At 34.0% G+C, this 21,176-nt stretch overlaps 3 protein-coding genes across 5 annotated transcripts; 2 read left to right on the top strand and 1 right to left on the bottom strand.

Annotated features, from left to right (window-relative positions):
- Positions 1-2,214: 2,214 nt before the first annotated feature.
- LOC120192058 (RHOMBOID-like protein 3) lies at positions 2,215-4,511 on the top strand. The gene is made up of 5 exons (XM_039194911.1): positions 2,215-2,761; positions 3,242-3,405; positions 3,569-3,732; positions 3,900-4,150; positions 4,222-4,511. The coding sequence occupies exons 1-5, from the start codon at positions 2,436-2,438 to the stop codon at positions 4,334-4,336; spliced, it is 1,020 nt and encodes a 339-aa protein (XP_039050842.1). The 5' UTR covers positions 2,215-2,435; the 3' UTR covers positions 4,337-4,511.
- Positions 4,512-5,595: 1,084 nt separating this feature from the next.
- LOC120192056 (protein IQ-DOMAIN 14-like) lies at positions 5,596-8,844 on the bottom strand. 3 transcript variants are annotated; one of them, XM_039194908.1, is made up of 4 exons: positions 8,419-8,844; positions 7,070-7,273; positions 6,555-6,644; positions 5,596-6,314 (listed from the first exon to the last, which is right to left on the bottom strand). In XM_039194908.1, the coding sequence occupies exons 1-4, from the start codon at positions 8,749-8,751 to the stop codon at positions 5,676-5,678; spliced, it is 1,266 nt and encodes a 421-aa protein (XP_039050839.1). In that variant the 5' UTR covers positions 8,752-8,844; the 3' UTR covers positions 5,596-5,675. The 3 variants fall into 3 exon arrangements, with proteins under 3 accessions (XP_039050839.1, XP_039050840.1, XP_039050841.1); XM_039194909.1 differs by having other exon boundaries at positions 6,555-6,632; XM_039194910.1 differs by lacking the exon at positions 6,555-6,644.
- Positions 8,845-14,694: 5,850 nt separating this feature from the next.
- LOC120192059 lies at positions 14,695-15,190 on the top strand. The gene has a single exon (XM_039194912.1). The coding sequence runs from the start codon at positions 14,758-14,760 to the stop codon at positions 15,085-15,087; it is 330 nt and encodes a 109-aa protein (XP_039050843.1). The 5' UTR covers positions 14,695-14,757; the 3' UTR covers positions 15,088-15,190.
- The last annotated feature ends 5,986 nt before the right edge of the window (positions 15,191-21,176 follow it).

Raw genomic sequence — 21,176 nt, 5'->3', positions numbered from 1 at the left:
GGGAGTTGGTTAGAGTCAAGGAAGGATTAGCACCCTTGAACTGCCCTTTCGGTACCTTTTCAATTTATCGATTGTCTTAATTGCAAAAATTACAATTTAAATTAAAATTTACAGATTCGATCCGAATTACTTACCTTTTGATCAATTAAAATTGTCCTAAAAAGATCAAAAATAAATTTAAAAAAATAAATAATAAAAAAAACAAAAACAAAGAGTTAGTATTAAGATCGAAATAAAAAAAAATAAGTAAATACAAGGAATAAAAGAAAATTCAAATTAAAAGGATTAAATTGGGAAAAAAATAAAAGTTAAGGATCGAATTGATGTTAATTGAAAGTTACAAAGGGAAAAATGAAAGTTAGGAGGCAAATTTGGAAAATATTAAAAATATAAACATGGATTAAATTGAAATAATTGAAAATTCTGAGACAAAATTAAAATAGGTGACCAAAATGAATTACACTTCAAAGTTGGAGGGACTGCAGAAATAATTTAACTATTACCTAATTACACAAAGGTCCCTCGGTTATAAATACCTCTAAACCTAAAAAAATTCATTTTAACCTAAAAAAAACACATTCTCCTCATTTAAAAACCTCTCACCCAAGCCAAACAACCGGTCGAAGGCCGGTTACCTACCCCAACCACACTCTGTCGTCCACCGTCACTCCAGCCACCGCCCCTGGTGGCCGAAAAAACTAAATCGGCCCAAAATGTTCCTCTCAACTCCCCAACCCAAAAACCGAAGCCTAAATATCCAAAAAAAAAATCCTCACCGGTGTAGATCTAGCAATGAAAGTCTCGGGTTTACCTTTTTCCGATGAGCCTCTACGATTTTCGGCGACCTTTGGCGTTCCACGACCGTGCTCTCCTCCGTGCAGTCCCAAAGCCGAATCCTTAATATTTTTTTATGTTTTTCCTTGCTATTCCGAATATATTTTTTGCTTCGTTTTTTGTTGCCTTTTTTGTGCTTCGTTTGCTTGATGTTGTGATGGGTGTTTTTGTTATTTTTACCGTGTTGGATGTGCGATATTGCTCTCAAGTTGTCTTTTTTTTATGCCCCCTCAACGAGGTATTTATAGCCTCCAATCGGGGCTGTCCACCGTTAGTTTTGAGGGGTTATTTTACCCCGTTTCCCGATTTAATCGGAATGGTCATTGTTGTTGAATATATGGGATGGTTCAGTCCCATTCGACGATGGTAACTGTTGGTATGGCCGAAAATCTCGCTGGCTGTTTGGCACGTGGCCGCCACACGTGTTGTGCTACGCCTTTGAACTGAAGGTAAAACCCTAATCTTTTAGGCTCATCGGTTCAGGTTTAGTGACCTGTTGGGTCAGGCGAGGTTTGAACCCTGATTTTAGGCTCCTTATCGATTTAGACGTATTGGACTCTGAAAAAAACAAAATAAATAAATAAATAAAAACGAAAAATAAATAAATAATAAATAAATGAAAATAATACTATATATTTCCGAAATCATATAAAATTTTTAAATGTATATTATATATATATTTTCTAAAACGTTTTCAAAAATTATATATATACTTTCAAAAACGTTTTCAAAACTATATATTATATATATTTAAAAATGTTTTAAAAAAACTATATATTATATATATATTTTCAAATTGTTTTCAAAAACTATATATTATATATATCTTTTCAAAATGTTTTCAAAACTATATATTATATATATTTTCAAATTTTTTTCAAAACTATATATTATATATATTTTCAAAATGTTTTCAAAAACTATATATTAATATATGTTTTTAAAAACTATATATTATATATGTTTTCAAAAACTATATATTATATATATGTTTTCAAAATGTTTTCAAAATGTTTTCAAAAACTATATATTATATATGTTTTCAAAAATCATTTTTTAATAAAAAAACCATATGTTTCAAAAAATCAAAAATTATACTATATTATTATATATAAAAAAAATCAAAAAACCAATTTATAACTTTTAATTTTAACATTCAACCTTTAGTTACAAGCAAAAGTAAAAGTATTTTACTTATGCTTGTAATTAAGACGAGAGGCCCTACTATCCAGAAAAGGAAAAAGGTGTGGGCGGCGCGTTGAGTTCGAGTAGTGCACGTGAGTGGAGCCGGCATCCCATGTGCGAAGTGTCAAACTCCAAAAACCAATCAAATTTCTCCTCGAATTCACCAAACAATATTACTTCCTACATGGCAATCAATCATGGCTCTCTCCTACAACACCCACCATCTTACCCAGTTTCCCTGGCTGTTGGAAACCAGAAATACCAGTCTCCCACTCCCTTTCCCATCTCTACCTAGAGCTTCTCATTAAACCCACACTCCCAAGTCGATCAAAAATTCAACTTTTTCAAGAGGCAGAGCCGAAAAATAAAAGAATTTTCTTCTCTTTCGCCGTTGGTTTCGAGGAAGAAAAGTGAAAATGGTCGGGGATGATATAGAGAGCAGGGGAGGAAGGGTGAAGAGAAGCAGCTATAACAACATCATCGCCAACAACAACAACAGGAGCAGCGTTTATGCAGCTTCATCAACTTACATGATAGAGGATACAGATTCGCAATGGACATCGTGGTTGGTACCCATGGTCGTGGTGGCTAATATTGCTGTTTTTGTTGTAGTTATGTATGTCAACAATTGTCCGGATCACAGGCATACGAGGCTTGTCGGCAAGTGTGTGGCTAGGTTTCTTGGACGCTTCTCTTTTGAGCCTTTGAGAGAGAATCCTCTCTTTGGTCCATCTTCTTCAACGTATTTTTACTTATTCCCCCCCCCCCTTTTTTTTTACTTTCATGTTCTTTTTAGTTAGACTGTCTCCTTGTTTATAGATGAGTTTGAGTTTTGAATTCGGGTCACCTTTGGTAGAGCTTTTGGAGTATTTCTTACCCATGTTTTCTCTCCGGTCATATATCTGCTGGTGCTCCCAAGGCATTAAATTGGGTTGTTGCTGCAACTTTTCTGAAATTGCTTTCCTTTTCCAATTCATAAGTTGTGGAATTTGTATGTGGAAAATGATTTCTGCTCAAGGTTGGGGAATTTACTTTCTCATGACAAATGTTTATGTACTATATATATGTTTCCATTGTTAGTTTTCTTTTGTCATTGTTAGTTCATAACAAGGTTTGAATGATTTTGCAAGGACCAACTGTGATTTTCCTGATATTGACTGAAACTAGCAACAGATCTCATTGGATTTCCCTTTAAAATGAATATATATTTTCACTTTGGTAGATTGATTAAGTTGGGAGCTCTTGAGTGGACCAAAGTTGTGATTAACCATCAAGGATGGAGGCTTATTACTTGCATTTGGCTGCATGCCGGTGTTATTCATCTTCTAGTTAACATGCTGAGCCTGGTCTTCATTGGTATACGCCTTGAACAACAGTTCGGATTCGGTATGTTTTCTCCTTCTGTTCACACTCTTTATGCAACATGTTGAACTGAATTCAGTGGTGATTTAATAATCTTGTCTTTAATTCTCTTAAACCGTCTGTAAATTAGAGTTTGAGATAATGCGATGATCTGATAATTTGTTGTTACGAATTCACAATGTGGCAGTGCGGGTTGGAATCATTTACCTCTTGTCAGGATTTGGTGCAAGTGTGCTTTCCTCTCTATTTAACCGAAACAACATCTCTGTTGGTGCTTCTGGTGCTCTTTTCGGGCTTCTTGGTGCAATGCTTTCTGAACTTTTCACCAACTGGAGCATATACACAAACAAGGTGAGCAATATCAATTCTTCCATTTACTTGATCATGGAATCTTGTAGTATATATATACACACACACACAAAAACACGGTGAACAATATGTTCATCAGTATCCTAGTGTTGTTAATGGTCTTATTAGTGACCCTTTGTCTTGCTTGGTCCCTTCTTGATATTCCACAGGCCGCAGCTTTGTTCACTCTTCTGATCATCATTGCCATTAACCTTGCAATAGGAATTTTGCCACATGTTGATAATTTTGCTCATATTGGTGGGCTCGTCACTGGGTTCCTCCTCGGCTTCGTTCTGCTATCTCGTCCTCAGTACGGTTCGTTAGAGAGCCAGAATCTTCCAGCTGGTACTCCTTTTAAGTCCAATTACAAGCCTTACCAATATGCCCTGTGGTTGGTTTCCGTGGTTCTGCTGGTTGTGGGGTAGGTACCATTCATGCTTCAAGTAATTGGTTCTCTTCTCTCTTAATTCACATGGTTCACTCTTAATGCAGGTTGACAGTAGCATCGGTGATGCTGTTTCGGGGAGAAAACGGAAATGATCATTGCCGTTGGTGTCGCTATATAACATGTGTCTCCACCTCTAGATGGGATTGCAATCAAAACTAGCACTGCATAAGCTTCCATCCTCTTTGGAGATCTCTCTTCTTCCTACATTCATTTTGTAAATGCATAATTATTGTTTGAAAGTGTGAGTGATGTCTCCTCTGTTTTTGCTTTCTTTCTTTTAAACATCTGAGGACCGTTGTTGTAATTACTTTTACATCTCTGTAATGATTGCATATTATGCCAAAGATGATTACATGAAAAATAGTAAAGGTATATTCACCTTATTCTTTTCTTTTCTTAAAGAATTTTAGTCTCACTTTTCATTTTTAATCAAAATAGTTCCTAATTAAATAGAAATAGTTACTTTACTAATCATCAACACTTATCATTGATGTACATTGTTACATGTACATAATTGATGATGTAACACGTATCATGTCTAAAGTAATAATATGATACATGCTACACACATAGTAATGACATGACAAATGATGATGTGAAACATGTATTAATTTCATGTTATCACTTTGGACACACAATATGTATTACGTCATCACTTTAGGCATGTTAAATAACGTCAATATTTATGTACACATAACAGTGTCATACCATCATTTTAGACATATAATATGTATCGTGTCATTGGATTAGATACATGACATGTGCCACATCATCGACAACTTTAACTTTTGATCAATTAATGGTTTTCATCCTATCATTGGCTATTTTGACGCAAAACAAAACATCGGAACTAAAATCTAAAATGCTCAGAAATAAAATAAAAATCAAAGTGCGTATGACTTGATCTTTGTCTGATATGCTGTTATCAGCGTGGATCCCGAGACTATCATCATTGAAAGAATTTCACCCTGCGAACCGAACTGCTTTCTGCAAAACGGTTCTCATAACTGTATGATTCACCTTGTCCGTAAGATTGTTAGTTCTGAGAATCCAAGGCTTCATTTGTTTATTTGTACGGATAACAAAAGAATATTGGCTGTTCACTGTCATTATCACCATTTTAGATGGACCAGACAGCCAGATTTGATGGATTAAGCACCCGTGAATGCACAGTTTGAAACAGACAAAACTCCAACCGAAAATTACCTTAAAACAGTTGAACAACAATTATGACGACATTATTATCATAGTGCTGGAGAAAATGACGTTCATAATATATTTTTTACAATATTGATAATTTAGAATTTGATATAGCAGGATCAAAGTTTTAACATCATGGTAACTAATTACAACCCTAGCACATAATGCTGCTATCACACACGAGGAAAGGGAAGCGAGGATCATCATCAATCATTCCCTTTGGTCGGCACTACCAGGATGATACGAGCGGTTGGATGTCGGACGAGTCATGTACCTGAAGTCAACATTATGAGGAAAATCACAACTCCTGAGAAGTTCTTCGGGTTGAACCATATTTTTCGAACTCAAGCCTCTGCCTTGGGGCACTCCGGGACCGATACTTAGCCCGGGATGATTCAGTGTTCACCATGTAATTTGGGTGACCGGAATATCCACTTAAACATCCCCATGAGAATTCACTCCTTGTTGGTGTAAAAGGGCTTCTCCGTGCACTGCTTCCAGGTCTAGATGATGCAGAATGCACTTGTGGGCTGTTGGCAGCTGTTCTTAGAACTGCTTCATCCTTCCCTCCAGGATATTTCATGGAGTTTAATGAGAAAACTTCTGCTGAAGAGATATTTGGTATCAGATTTGAAGCTTTTCCGAATGGTTTTCTTGGGGAATCGTATGCCGTAAAGCTCGGGTTATAATCCAAAGTTGAATAATGCTGAGATGACGTAAAATTCTTGCGACTCTGTTGGGAGTTCAAGTGATGTTTCCAAGTTTCAGCTTCAAGAATTTTGTTACTCTTCTCAACATCAACATGCCTACAGCTAAATGGACCATCTCTACGGTTGTTCCATAAGCTTTCCTCTGTCCGATGGTCCAACCAATTCGAACCCATCTGTGCTTTCTCTATACCAATGATGTCCCTCAGGTTTGAATTTGAACCACTTCTCTGCATGAACAAAAACAATATTCAAGACCGATCTGAAGATCGATTTTATACCAGAGTCCATTTAAATTCACTGTGGCGTAAGGATCGGTGCTCAAAGGATCCGGGAACAATATTATGACTTTCAATGCATGTTTAAAACTAACATATCCTACACCAAGAAGTTCCAAGAATAAAATCCTTTCCCACTTCAGAGAATGTTAAATGGGAATCTGCAGAGGCAAACTGCCAATTGAGCAATACCTTTAAGATCGAGAGCCTATCAGATTTAGTATAATAAGCATGGAGTTGGCATTCATGTTTTCCAGAAGTTGCTTGGACCTGCAAGTAATACTTAGGAAAACGGACATCAGCAGACTGAACAACATGACCGGTAATTCTCGAGAAGTCCTTGGATATCAATCACTCCTCCCTACCGTATCTGTTCAAATGCATGCCAAGCTTTCTTTCTATTGAAATTAAAGATTCAGCCTAGCACAATTAATTACATTTCACCAAAACTGATCTTCAAGTCATAGTTAACCTCAAAATATGTTATGATCATACCTCATATTAACCTTAAATCCTCCATAAAAATATCAGAACTTTAAGTTTAGGCAAAAGTGGTCCCTCGGTATTTCAGTCTATTAGTGCTTGAAGCATATCATGTTAGCTCATAGCAAGCACATCAAAAGCATATCTTTTGCCTAACATGAACCTTCCATATCATTTTCATAAATGCGCCCTAAACATCGACTAGAGCAGAGAGATATGCTTACAGCATTTTGTGTAACTTTCGACATCTTGACGACAGAATCTAAAGACTTTGTCACATGTGCACGACTAGCACGGGCTCGAGCTTGCAGTCGGACCAATGTCTGCATACGTCTGAGCATGTCTGCCACTTGCTTTCTCACCAAGTGGCCTCTCACTAGCGCTTGAAGCTTCACCAATGCTTTCAAGGCTCTCAGTGCCCTCCGTGCCTGCATCAGTCAAAAAATCAAGCACCATTTACATCAGATTAACCAAAAACCATCCATCTAATTGATTGTACCATAACCCTTTTAAGAAATTTACACAAGAAAACAAAGCCAAGCCATTTCTTTAGTCCTTTTAGAAGTTGAAGGCTCTAATAAAAAAATGATTTGCAACAGATAGACGATGAACTTGAAAAGCAAGAAGCCCATGGATGAAACCATTGTCTACCATACAAGCCAACTAAAAAGAGGAAATGGCAATAAATTTAAACAATTTTGCAGTACTAATTTTGCAGCTTTAACTCAATTGTTTTAGTTCAAATCAGAATAAAGCTAGGAACTTGGTATAAAGACCTAACAACTTTCTGGAGAAAATTAATAATCAGTGGATAAAGTTGATATCAAAAAGGCTATCCCAGTTGGTAGAATATGAAAAAGAACATGGTGTAACCGGCTCATGAAAAGAATAAAGTTGGCCCAGCTGCTTGGCTGTACCATGAAATATTTGCAGAATGGTGCCTTACAAAAATGAGGTAGAAAATTACTTGTTACCTTTGAAAGAAGATTCACCAAAAGGCAAGAAACCAATTTTGACAAAAATATTTTTACAGAACATATGTGTAGAATTCATTGTGGTTCAGATCAGATTATCAGAAAGAGGAAGCAATGCAACTTTATGATTACATTCTTTGCTGCAGATATGACAAATATTTGCCATAATTAACCCATCACTTCACGGACTCGTTCTTTTCTGTTAAACCAAACAAATAAATGAAAGGAACCAGAGCCATTTGAGGGATTGATGGCTGGCTTCTTCAGCTTCTTCCCATAGGCCATAACCCCAAAAGACTGGAAAAGCACTTTCCTGGAAGGGCTCGTAAGTAAATAACAAACAAGACAGTGAAGACGGGGTAGAAGGTAACAGGAAATCAGTCGCCTAGTGAAAAGCCTGATGGCAAAATGACACTTCTTTCACCCTTCTTTCTCCTTCATAGACCATTCCCAAGTTTAAAACCTTCAACTGTACTTTTGTATTTTAGAACAACACTCTTCTTTTGAATTTAACAAGACAATCTGGAATATTTTTGCAGATCAAAGAACGCGAAGAAAAGTGGGCAGTTTCTAAGAACAAACGAAGTAAAAATACTAACCAGATAACCTCGAAAAGCGGATTGTATCCTGGCAGCCGCCACATCCCGTGAGAAGCGTTGGTTGCTGCCATTGCCACCCCTACTTGTTGTCAGTCTAACGACCTCTGCAGCCGCATGCGCGGCCGCGAGAGCAGCCTCGGCTACAGAAGCTGTACCGGCTGCCACTGCTATGGCGTGCTTGTTGGCATACAACGTGTCACCGCATGCATCATCTGTATGGAAAGTTGAAGACGTGGGATTGGAAGATCTAGCAAAGCTCCAACGCCTCCGTTCTTTATTGGAGCGGGTTTTGTCGGACTTTTTGGCGCCGAAGAGTCCCCGGAAAAAGCCCATGGTTCATTGCCGGAGAAGTACACGTGAAGTTGAAGCCATGATTAACTGAAAATAAGTTTTTTTTGGAGGGTGGGGGGGAGTAAAAGAGTAGAGAATGGAAACCAGTGATAGAGAAGAGGGAGAGAGTAGGGCCTAAGCTTGATTAGACTAGAAAATTTTAAAATTAATTTTAACTTAAAAGTTTATAAACTTAAATTTTTTAAGTTTAACTCAAATTTAAAATCATGAATTAAAGTTTGAAAAAATTTGAAATAAAAAAAAGAAATTAAACTTGACTCATTGAATCTCAAACTTTAACCCAAACCTTGAGTACATGAAACAGTTATACAACTTTAAAAAAAAAAAATCAACATACATATATTAATATTATTAATAATTTAATTTTAAAAAAATTAACATATAATTTTTGAGCTATTTATAAACTTTTTTGAATCATATATTAATTAATTTGTTTCAATTCTTTAGGAACTTGAGTCGAGCTTGAACTCAAACTCGAATCAAATCTATTCTAATCAAATAATTATTAAGTTTTAACTAAATTAAACTCAAAAAATTTATAATATATATCGTCTCATTTACTGTACTGGAGAGAGTGACCAATTATCCACAATTCAAATCACTCGAGCCATTCTTGTCTCCAGGAATTTGTAAACCACGCGCGCATTTTATAAATGGGTGTCTTTAGATATTTTTGAAATACAAAATTTCATAGGTTTAGTATTTATGATTTTTGTTTGAATAAATATTTATATTAATAATTGGGTAAATTATTATTATTTTTATTTTGATCATTAATTACGTTATTACTTCTAATAGTTTATAAGTTATTTTTTAGAATAAATTTATTAAAAAAAATAAGACAATGTCATGCATTATCACCTTATTAAAAAATTAAATTGAAGAATTGAATAAAGTTATGACTTAAAGACTTTTAGGATCTAATACTTAGCAACTAAACTAAATTATTATCGAAATTAATATCTAATTTAAATTGTGTATTGAATTCATTGAGTGATATCAATAGTAAAAGATAATTTTTTTAAAGATTTAAGTTCGAGCTGCTACATGTGTATGATGCGTGTATATTGTCAATAGATTAAGAAAATTATTTAAAAACGACATTTGGTTTGTTGATGATGAGAGACAAAATTACGTGGAAACTCAAAAGGTTAAATATAATTCACATACATATTGTCACTAATCTTTTAACAATCGATGATCAAAATAGAAAAAAAAACGTAATGTTAGTAATGGTTTTATAAAAAATAATTCAGATACCAAAATATAAAAGAATTAATAGATTGGTGACTACTGGTGTAGTTTACTCTTAAACATTTTAAGATATTAAAAATTATAAATTTAAAAAAATAATAAAAAATATAATGATACATACATATAATATAAATATAATATAATATAATATAATATAATATAATATAAATGTCATTAAATTTGTAAAAATATATAAATAATTCTAATAATATAAAATATAAAAAATATACATTAGAACTAAATAAGATAATGTTTTAAAGTTGAATTTTTTAATTCATATGTGGGCTAAGTGATATTTTAATTTTTTATAAATATTTGATTGGTGGAGTATAATTACATTTTAATTTTAAATCTCATGTTTCAATTATATAAGTTTAAATTTTAAAATAATATTAATTATATAATTAAAGAGGCTAATTCTAGATGTAATTACACCAATTATCATTATTCTCTTAAAGTTGAAAGTGTAATTTAAGGACTTCAATGATCAGTATTCCCTTTGGAATATGTTAAAGCCTCGTGACTGTTTTTCCAGAGTTGGGTAAAAGACAAAGCTGGAGAGCTGGAGAGTAGCATGAGTTTTGAATTCATGGGTGATCTCAATTATAAATATGGTTAATTGTCCTTTAAGTCCTTCAAGATTTTAAAATATTCATAAAAATAATGGTGCATATCAATGTATAGCATTAGTGATGACCATCGGTATATGATATTATGTTGTGGAAAATATTCCTATAATTTGCGATTGTGATGAGAAAAGATGAACAAATTTAATGAAATGTGCATTAAAAATAACAAATAAACTCATATTTAATTATGGATTTATTGGCCTATTATTCCTCTTGGCATGTCATAGTGTTTGAGGATATATTTGGACTCTATAAATCTTTCTGAGTTGATATAAAAAAGTTTATTTATCATATACTTATTATTACATTATGTTTCATCTTGGACAAATGAGGTAGTAATTAATATGTGAAAATTATAATTGTGACATCCAAATAATATTAGTTACTCATTTCATTGAATTTAAAATAATAAATAAAAGAATTATCAAATCAAATTGAAAATTGCTAATCCCTACAGAAAACCGCAACCCCAAATTTTCAAACATATTGATGGTTATTTACTTTTTTTTATTTCAGAATTATTAATGTCAATGAAGCTTAAAACCCATGTATTTGTAACTTTTGTGTAAAACCAAGTTAAGTTACGGACAGGACATACGTATCATTTTATGTTAAAAACTATGAATTTATAAAATTTTAAATGATAAAAATAAATTACTAATCGAAAATACATAAAAAATTAAAAAATTAATGAATTTGAAAATTTTAAGAAAATAATTGTTTCATCCTCGCATTCGATCCATCCCTAACTACAGAGACCTCCCTTTGTGAACGGTGGTCGACGTTGCAAAGAACATACGCCACTTGAGTCCAACAAGAACAGCCATAATACCCCTTTGAACTCAATGTTGGATATTATTGTTTTAATTTATCAATTGATTTCGACTCTGTCGCTTTGTCTAATTTTCAACGTAGCATTACTAAAAAAAACCCAACGTAGCACCAGCTCTGATTAATTAATAAACTAATTTATAAAATTAATATACTTTTCCTACCCTAATTATATTATATTTAAATTTAAGGGTAAAGTACTTGAATAATCACCTAACTATAGGGTTGGTATCGATATGACCACCATTTTCAAAATTATCTCAATATGATCACTTAACTATTTAATTGGTTTCAATATAGTCATATGTCGTTAGCATTTGATGTAAGCGTTGACGTGGCAGTTGATAAAACTGATATAATTATACAGTTGATCTTCAATACTTTCTTATTCTATCAATTTAGTCTTAATTTAATTTAATTTTATTGTCATCCTCAATACTTACTTATTATTTCCTTTTTTTATGTATAATATAAAACAATATATATAAACAAGTTTACACACTAATAACAAACATTGGGATTGCCTTAGTGGTTGAGATGTATTCACCCTCCAAATGAGGTTTAGGATCAATTCCCTCATATTGAGGTTCCTTCGAATCTCAGCCATTTAATTTTTTAATTTAACCTTTTCCAAAAAATTCAGTCCATTGGAGTAAAAAATTTAGAGTGGCGATTATTTTCTATATTTGAATTTTATTTATTAAGAATATTAACTATCATGTCATTATTGAATTTATTCGATTAAAAATATAAAAAACGGTAAATTATAATTATTTATTCGATTAAAAAATTCTTAATTTTATTAATTTACAGTTTTTTATATTTTAAATTTTTAATTGAATAAATAATTATTAAATTATAATTAATAAATAAAAATTAAAGATTATTTTTTTATTAATAAAAATTAAGAATTATTTCTTCCATTAAAAAAATTAAAAACAATAATTTTTTTTTGTAAATTATATTAAATTAAGTGATTGAACTTTAATTTAATCCTTTATCCCAATTTGCATTTTTGTTTCTTCCTTTTTTTTCTGTCGGTAAATGAAATAAATATATAAAATATGTTGTGATTGGAAATAAAAGGGGACTTGGTGCAGTGGTTTAGGTGTGACCTTGGCTAAACGAGTGACCTAAGTTCAATTTCATCCAGGTTCACTTTCATTCATTATTTTCTCACTTTTATAAGGTGGTGACAAAAAATTAAGAAAATATGCTCCAACTAGATAATGACATGTGTTACCATTTAATTGGAGATTAAATTTATTTTAATTAAAATAATTTATATCCAAATTGATAGGATTTATAAATATTAAGGACAAAATGTATAATTATGTCATTTTTATTAACGAACACGTCACCATCTCTGCTAAAGTAGATTGATTGAACCATTTAAATAGTTGAGAGGTCTGATTGATTCAATCGAAACTTCGGTGGTCAAATTGATTTTTTATCATAGTTGAGTGGTCATCCGTGTAGTTTACCCTAAAATTAAATAACTTACTATAAAAATGCATATTGTTAAGTGGCTATGGCTCTTGCAATTGGACCTGCCCTTGGTTACCGGTCAGCTAGGATGTCCACTAATGGCCATTTCTTCTGCACGCCTATGACTTCAAAACATAACTCCAAAAATCCATTTTGGTCCCATAACTTAGATATCAAATTGGATCATAATTTAATTCAGAATCGAGATATATATGATATCCATTAAAATGATTTAAAATTCAATTTTATTGTCTAAGACAATATTTTTAATTAAAATTTTGTATTGCAAGAACAAAACGATATTCCATCCGAAATCCTTCTCTAAGGCCTACCCTATTTGTAAGTAGACCCTCAATATCTCAGTAGGGCAATAATTAAAAGGAAAAACATAGATATGATAAGCAAATTGGCATTCACCACACCCACACAAAATTGGCACAACAATATTTTAGGAGATTATACTTAGTTTAAGTATAGTAATGATAATAGTAAGATTTAATGAGAAAATAATTGTTTAAATTATATATAAAGTTAATTTTAGGTGTTTAAATTTTTTGCTTAAAATAGATGTCAAACTTTTTCATATTATCTTTTTAGATGTCTAGTTCTTCACGATCGTTAAAAAAACGTTATCCAACACATATCATGTTTATAACATTTTAAAATTTTATTTAATTTTAAAATTAAAATTAGAAAAAAAAATTAAAACCCAAACTTTTATAAAATTAAAAAAACCAAAATCTCTTAAAACCCTAATTTCAATCTCGTAACATCGTCGTCTGCCACCAATACCGCCAATCGGCCGAACACCCAACGTTATGCGACAGACCAACCACCCAATGATTGAAGTCCCTTACTTTCGCGAACAACTTACACCTAATGACTGTGTAAATGCAAGAATTTGTGATCAACTGAATCTCCTCACTGTAATCGTCAATTATTCGTTGTAATAAGGGGTTGGAGCAAGGAGTTTCGTTCATTGGGTGTTTGGTCGGTCGCACATCGTTAGAATTTTGATCGGTTGGTGGTGCGTTGGTGGCTGTTGAGAGTGATAAAAGGATTGAAATTAGGGTTTTTAGGAATTTTTGGGTCTTCATTATAATTTTTTTAAAAATGGGATTTTTAAAATAATATTTTTAAATGTTGTTTTTTTTATAAAAATTCTATAAACATGACATGTGTAAGATAACAAAGTTTTTTAACACTTGTTACGGTGTATGCACCGAAAAAAATAATATTGGAAATGTTAGATACCAACCTTGAATGAAAAAATTCTTTAGACACCTAAAATTAACTTTCAGTATATTTTGTAAATTTATTTTTACATTAACCCTAATAATAATAATAATAAATTAATAATTCACATGAGAAACTAAATACTAATATTTGCATATGATCCAAGTTTTGAAATTGTTTAAAAATCAATCGCATAATAGTTTTGTAGTTAAGCCATCTTGGGTTAAAACCATTAGATTCATTTAATATTTTTTTATATTTATTTAGTTGATTAAAAAAATATTATGTATATTGATGTTTCTTCACGAGTTACCAACTTCAACACGTCAAAGATTTCGCTTATAGTCATCATGCCAATATAATACCAAGCGATGCATAAGTTCAAAACATTAGAAATTAAATATCACACTTATTAACATCCGTGTCTTAAGAAACAACACAATATGCAAACATCCAAATATGTAATGTTCATATAAAGCACTCTTTCATTTATTCAATTTAACCAAAAGATAATTCAAAATCCCAATCTTCTCTTCTCTCTTCTCTTCCCATGGTTTCCTCCAGCCAAACCATTAAGTTATCCATGGAGTTTGCTGATGCAGCCTCTTGGCACTGTGCCTTGGTCTTATTGGTCTTGGTATTGATCGGTTCCATTGGGGCGAATTCTGTATCGTCGGAGGAACATGCGAGAGGGAGGCAGATTTTCAACCGCCCTTGTGATGAAATCTATGTCGTCGGCGAAGGGGAGACTCTTCACACCATCAGCGACAAGTGTGGCGACCCTTTTATCGTCGAGCGTAACCCGCACATTCATGACCCCGACGATGTTTTCCCCGGCCTTGTTATCAAGATCATCCCTTCAACTGATGAGAAACTATAGAGGTAGTCATACTGCCCATACAAACTGAATATAATAAGCTTCTTCAAATTACTACAGGCTTGTATATATATATATATATATATATCAAAACGTCATAAAATTGTGGGATAGAAATTAAGAATGTAGTATTTGCTATTCATTGTCAAAAGTCTATTCACTTGGAATTAAATGCAGATTTCAATTATGTGGTGGTTGGGAGATGGGTCCTTTTCTCTCATCCAAATTGCTTGCAATTAATAGGTATATGGTAAGCATAAAGTTTTGCCTAAATGATAATAGCATCGCCTCTGAGGATAAAATTGTTTACTGAGAAACAAACTAAATGATCTCATTGATTAATGTTGTTATTTCTTGAGGTTTTAAGTTCGAGCACAACATATACATGAACAAAAACGTTTAATGTCAAATAATTGAGAATCTATAAATAAATATTCTTTGTATTCACCCCAGATTAATTTAAAAAAATATTTACTGAGAATTCCGTTATTTTGCTTAAACTAAAATGCGACAGGCATCATCTTAACTCACATTTTTCAGAAGATGTCAACTAAACTAATTTAATTTGTCATTTATATTTATTTAATATATATATATATATATATATATTATTTATAAAATTTTAAAACATTTAAACGCGTTTGAATCCACGATGTTCTAATTATTGTAATAACAATCATGTAAATCTAATTGGATTTATTTGACATATATATAAACTTCTTAATACTATAAAAATACAAGACTCTCAACCAAAATTTCACACAATCCCACACAACTGACTAGAACGTTAGGTACCAGTACTCAAACTTACATGTACTGCCCAACACTAACAATATGCTCACAAACATCAACTAAACTCTTAACCTACCATGACCCCAAACCCTGTTAAACTTCTCTGTAAACTTTTCAGTTATCATAAAAATATACACAAATGCACTGTTTTTCTTTCATTTCACACAATCTATATTTATCGTTTTACAAACGTCATACTAGAAGCATCTGTTTGTTATACCAGCTCACCTATGATGTTATAACCAATTTAACACCTAGCTGATATTTGTTTTATTAGCTAACATTCTCCCTACGTTCTATGGCTTCAACATCACCTCCAGAGACATGCATCTCCTCGCGATACATGAAAAAATAGGCTCTCGACAAAGGTTTGGTTAAACTATCTGCACACTGATGTGAGGATGGAACATAATTAACGGTAACATCACCAGCAACAACCTTTTCCCGAATGAAATGTAAATCCAACTCGACATGCTTCGAACGTGAGTGAAATACTGGGTTTTCTCTCATGGCAATATCACTTGTATTGTCGCTCCAAATGACAGGCTTACTAGACAACACATAACAACTTCTGCAATCCCACGATACTCTGCTTTAGTGGTGGACCTCAAGACTGATCGTTGTCTTTTAGACTACCAAGATACTAGATTTCCGCCAAGGAACACACAAAATCCAGAAATAGAACGACGATCATCAACATTGCTTGCCCAGTCAGCATCAACATATGCTTCAAGTTGAATACCAGTGTTATTTTTGTGGAAGATTAACCCATAATACAAAGTGCCACTGAGATAATGAAGGATGCGCTTTACGGCTATCCAATGTTGTTCACACGGGGCATGCATATATTGAGCCACATGATTTACACTAAATACAATGTCTGAACGTGTATGATTTAAGAGAGCCCCCACGACACTTCTATACATTTGAGCATAAGGTAATAGACTTCCACCATTTTTACTTAATTTAGGTGATAAAACCATTGGTGTTGGAACCGGATGAGCACCACGTATGCCAGCTTTGTCAAGCAACTCAAGAATAAACTTCTTTTGTCATAGAACTAACTTTTGATCATTTCGTGTTACCTTTAATCCCAAAAAGAAATTCAATTCCCCTAAATCTTTTAGAGAGAATTTGCTACTTAAGAGCATCACCACTTGTGCAACATCGTCATCATCATAACCCATGATGATAATGTCATCAACGTATATAAGAACATATACCATCTTGTCTGAAGCCGACGAATAAACAATGAGGCATCGACCTGAATACCATTGAAACCAACCCGAATTAAGAAGGCTTGTAACTTTGCATACCAGCTGCGAGGAGCCTGTTTGAGACTATACAACGCTTTCTCCAACTTGCATACCAATTGAGAGCCATCGACTGTGGATTTTTCAAATCCCGGCAGCTGCATCATGTGCATTTCCTCATTGAGTTCCCCATTGAGAAAAGTGTTGTTGACGTCGACTTGTCGTAACTTCCACCCATGCGTCACCGCTAATGAAAAAATGACCTTAACTGTGGACGGCTTGATGACAGGACTAAAGGTGTCGTGGAAGTCCTTACCAGGAACTTGAGTAAACCCTTTTGCTACAAGTCTGGCTTTATGTCGTGCAACCGACCCATCTTCATTCTTTTTAATTCGGAACAACCATTTACATCCGATAGCGGTCTGACCATGAGGTATTAAAACTAATCGCGTAGTGCCATTTTGAACCAATGCATTGTATTCAATCATAACAACTTCCTTCCATATGGGTGAGAGCAACACTTGTTGAATTGACACTGGTTTATCGCCATTGATCAAAGAATGCACGGAGAAAGCTTTGGGTTTAAAAATGCTAACTTTGCTCCTGGTAACCATATGATGGATATTGGACATGGAAGGAAGTGGTCCATATACTGTACTCGTAGTAGCAGCTTCAGTTGGAACAGATGTTGATGATTCTTGAAGTGAATCACTAGAACTAGCTGCTGAATTTTCAGTCACATGTATTATTTGTAAGTCATCAGACGAGTGAGTATGAACACCTGAATTTTTGGGCATTATATTTTGTTGTTCCATGTTATCATATGAATTTTCAACTGGGATAGAAGATACAGAAGTTCCAGTTGGATCAGAACCAAGATTTTCGTGCAACAAAGTTGGAGAAAGAGCGCAAGTTAGTCGTTGAGTGCCTGGGATCTAAACAATCTTGGTGCATAGCATCGTAGTGGAATCAATAATTTAATCCATAACCTGTCCTGCAAAAGGAAAAGTACCCTCATCAAACTTAACGTGTCGATAAATAAATATCCGACCTCCGGTGCCAGGTATAAATATCCCTCGTGTTGCACGCTATAACCCAAAAAAGTGCAAGCATGTGATTAGAAAGCAAGCTTGTGTGACTAAAACGAACAAAGATATGGGAAACAACGACATCCAAAGACATGTAGGTGTTCATAACCAGGATTTTTACCAAATAGCTTGCTGAACGGAGTCGAGCCGTGCAGAACTTTCGTAGGTAATTTGTTGATCAAATAGACTGCTGTAACAACAACATATGACCAATATTTTAGTGGTAACGAGGCCTGAGAAAGAAGCGTAAGAGCCATTTCAACAATTTGACGATGTTTATGCTCAACAATCCCATTTTGTTGAGACGTGTGAGGACAAGTGAGTCTATGATGTATCCCGAGTTCTTGAAGAACTTTAGTGAAAGGACGAAACTCTCCACCCCAAGCACCCCAAACTTCCTTTATTTCCTTATTAAACTGTACAAGAATTAATCGTTGGAACAACTTGAAGGCATACAAAGCTTGGGACTTTTCTTTTAAAAGATAAATCCAATTATACCTGGTACATGCATCAACACACGACATATAGTAGCGATATCTGTTGGATTCAATGTGAGGAGGCCCCCATAGATCCACAAATATTAAGTTAAACGATTCAGCATAAGCAGTAACAGATGGAGAAAAAGGGAGAGAATAACTTTTTCCAGAGTGATAAGCAACACACACAAATTCATCATTAACCAAAGTTGTATCAACATTACATTCTTTATAAACTTTTAGTAATGTATCTCGAGAGAAATGTCCTAATCGGTTGTGCCATAAGCGAAAATCAACAACTCCACGAGCTACATTACACTCAACATGATCATTATTCCTTAGCAAGATAGAGTCAAACTCATAGAGACCATATTTCTCACATCTTTTAAGTAGCACCGCTCTTGTAACTTCATCCCGAACTACACATCTATGAGTATAAAATTCAAGAAATATGTAGTTATCTTTGGCAAGCTTAGAAATCGATACTAAGTTCTTCAATATATAAGGAACATGAAGTAAATTATTTAACGTTAAAGAATGATCACAACCATGTAAACGAGAATGACCAATGCTAGAAACAGATAAGTCATTTCCATTACCAATCATAAGCTTACCTTGTCCGATATACTCCTCTCGACCAACAACATTATCTGCATCCAACGTCACATGATGGGTGGAACTTGAGTCGATAATCCATTTTCTAGAGGACCGAGCAACACCACCAATACCCATATTAGACTTAGGAGCACATTCAGCCGCAACTACTGTAGCATTGGCATCCCACACTCCTTGACAGCCACACGTAGGTGATGAGGGAAAAACACAAGAATGAGCAGCTGGATTGAAAATCGAAGAAGAACGACCAGCAGAAACCCCTTGAAAATTTTGGTCGAACCTATACCAACAACGGTTCACTAAGTGACTAATTTTTTCACAAAGTTGGCATTGAATCCGAGGCTTAGCTCGACCTTGACCACCCTGGCGATAAACATATAATCTAGGAGACGATCGAGATGAAAGAACAACCCCATTAACTGGTAAGTCAGAAACCTAAAGGTTCACAAGATTTGCACTGATCATCAAGCTATCAGGTTGTCGACTTGATGACAAAATACTCAGTGACCATAGCCCACAATTGCACAACCGTATCAGCTCCGACCAAGTGGGAAAAAATTGACAGGCTTATGGTGGACAAAAGCCATGAAATAAGTGCATTGTCTTGTGCAACAAATATTCCATAATCTTCATTTTCAGTAATCATACCATCTCCTAGAACCACTGTTGTAGGAGGAGGAGTGACTGCATGAGTGAAAAGTTTTTCCAGGCGATGACTCCAAACCACCAGAAGCACTTGTTATTTCCATAAGAGAAAGTTATGTTCATCCAAGACGACAATGAGCCGTTTGTTGGTGAAGATCTTTTGCAGCGTTGGTGATGATATGTCTGTATCACCCATCTCACCACCAACAAATCAAAATAAGAAGGAAAAAAAACTAAGAAAGGTAGGTACCCCCAGATCCCAAGGCTCTCGATACCATGTTAAACTTCTCTGTAAACTTTTCTGTTATCATAAAAAAAACACAAATGCACTGTTTTTGTTTCATTTCACACAACCTATATTTATCCTTTTACAAACGCCATACTAAAATCATTTGTTTGTTATGTCAGCTCACCTATGTTGTTATGACCAATTTAACACCTAGCTGATATTTGTTTTATTAGCTAACAAACCCTAATTCAGCCATCGATCAAGGATTACCTTCTACTATGATCCTAATATCTACTTACCCAAACGACTTCAGTGGTTAAGAGATTTGTTGTTCTCTCTTAAAGTCCCCGGTCTGAACATCACGTATGTAGGAGTATGAGCATTCATATTGTCAAATTATTAAGAGTTTTTAACAAATATTACTTTGTACTCTGTTACAGTCCCTTGGTCAAGAGGATGGGAAGGAGAGAACCAGAATGAAATGTAAACTTGGATATCTTTGTCTAAGTCGGTACGACTTAGTATTATCGCAATGTACTCGTATTCGGCTTCATTGTTGGTGGTGGAAATATCATAGTTATATCGGTTGTCGTTTTCGTTGTCTCGAGAAACGTTGACTTGCTCTGATTGTTGTTTGATGTATGTTTGTTTGGAACTAGATGAGCTATATTTCGGTCTTTGAGCATCTAAGACCTTGCCTTTGAGGATATCATTTGAGAATGAGATTCTCTTGCATTTCTTATTGGGAATGTTAACTCTGTTGGTCGTCGAACGATGAACGAAAGGCTCTTCTTTCTTGTTATGGATTATTTCCAATGCTTGTTGAGGCTTTTTCAATCGGGAAACCAACTTTTTACCGATGTCATAAACTTTTGGCCCTATGTCTCCACTTGTTTTGATTTGAATTCCCATCTACATTTTCAAAAACAATGTGAATATTTCATATTGAAATTGAGATTGAATAAGGCCAATAACACATCAATTAGACTTACAT

Source organism: Hibiscus syriacus, unplaced genomic scaffold, assembly GCF_006381635.1.
Source record: "Hibiscus syriacus cultivar Baekdansim isolate YM2019G1 unplaced genomic scaffold, ASM638163v2 tig00116971_pilon, whole genome shotgun sequence".
Taxonomy (NCBI): domain Eukaryota; kingdom Viridiplantae; phylum Streptophyta; class Magnoliopsida; order Malvales; family Malvaceae; genus Hibiscus; species Hibiscus syriacus.
This window is presented reverse-complemented; position numbering and strand designations above follow the sequence as displayed.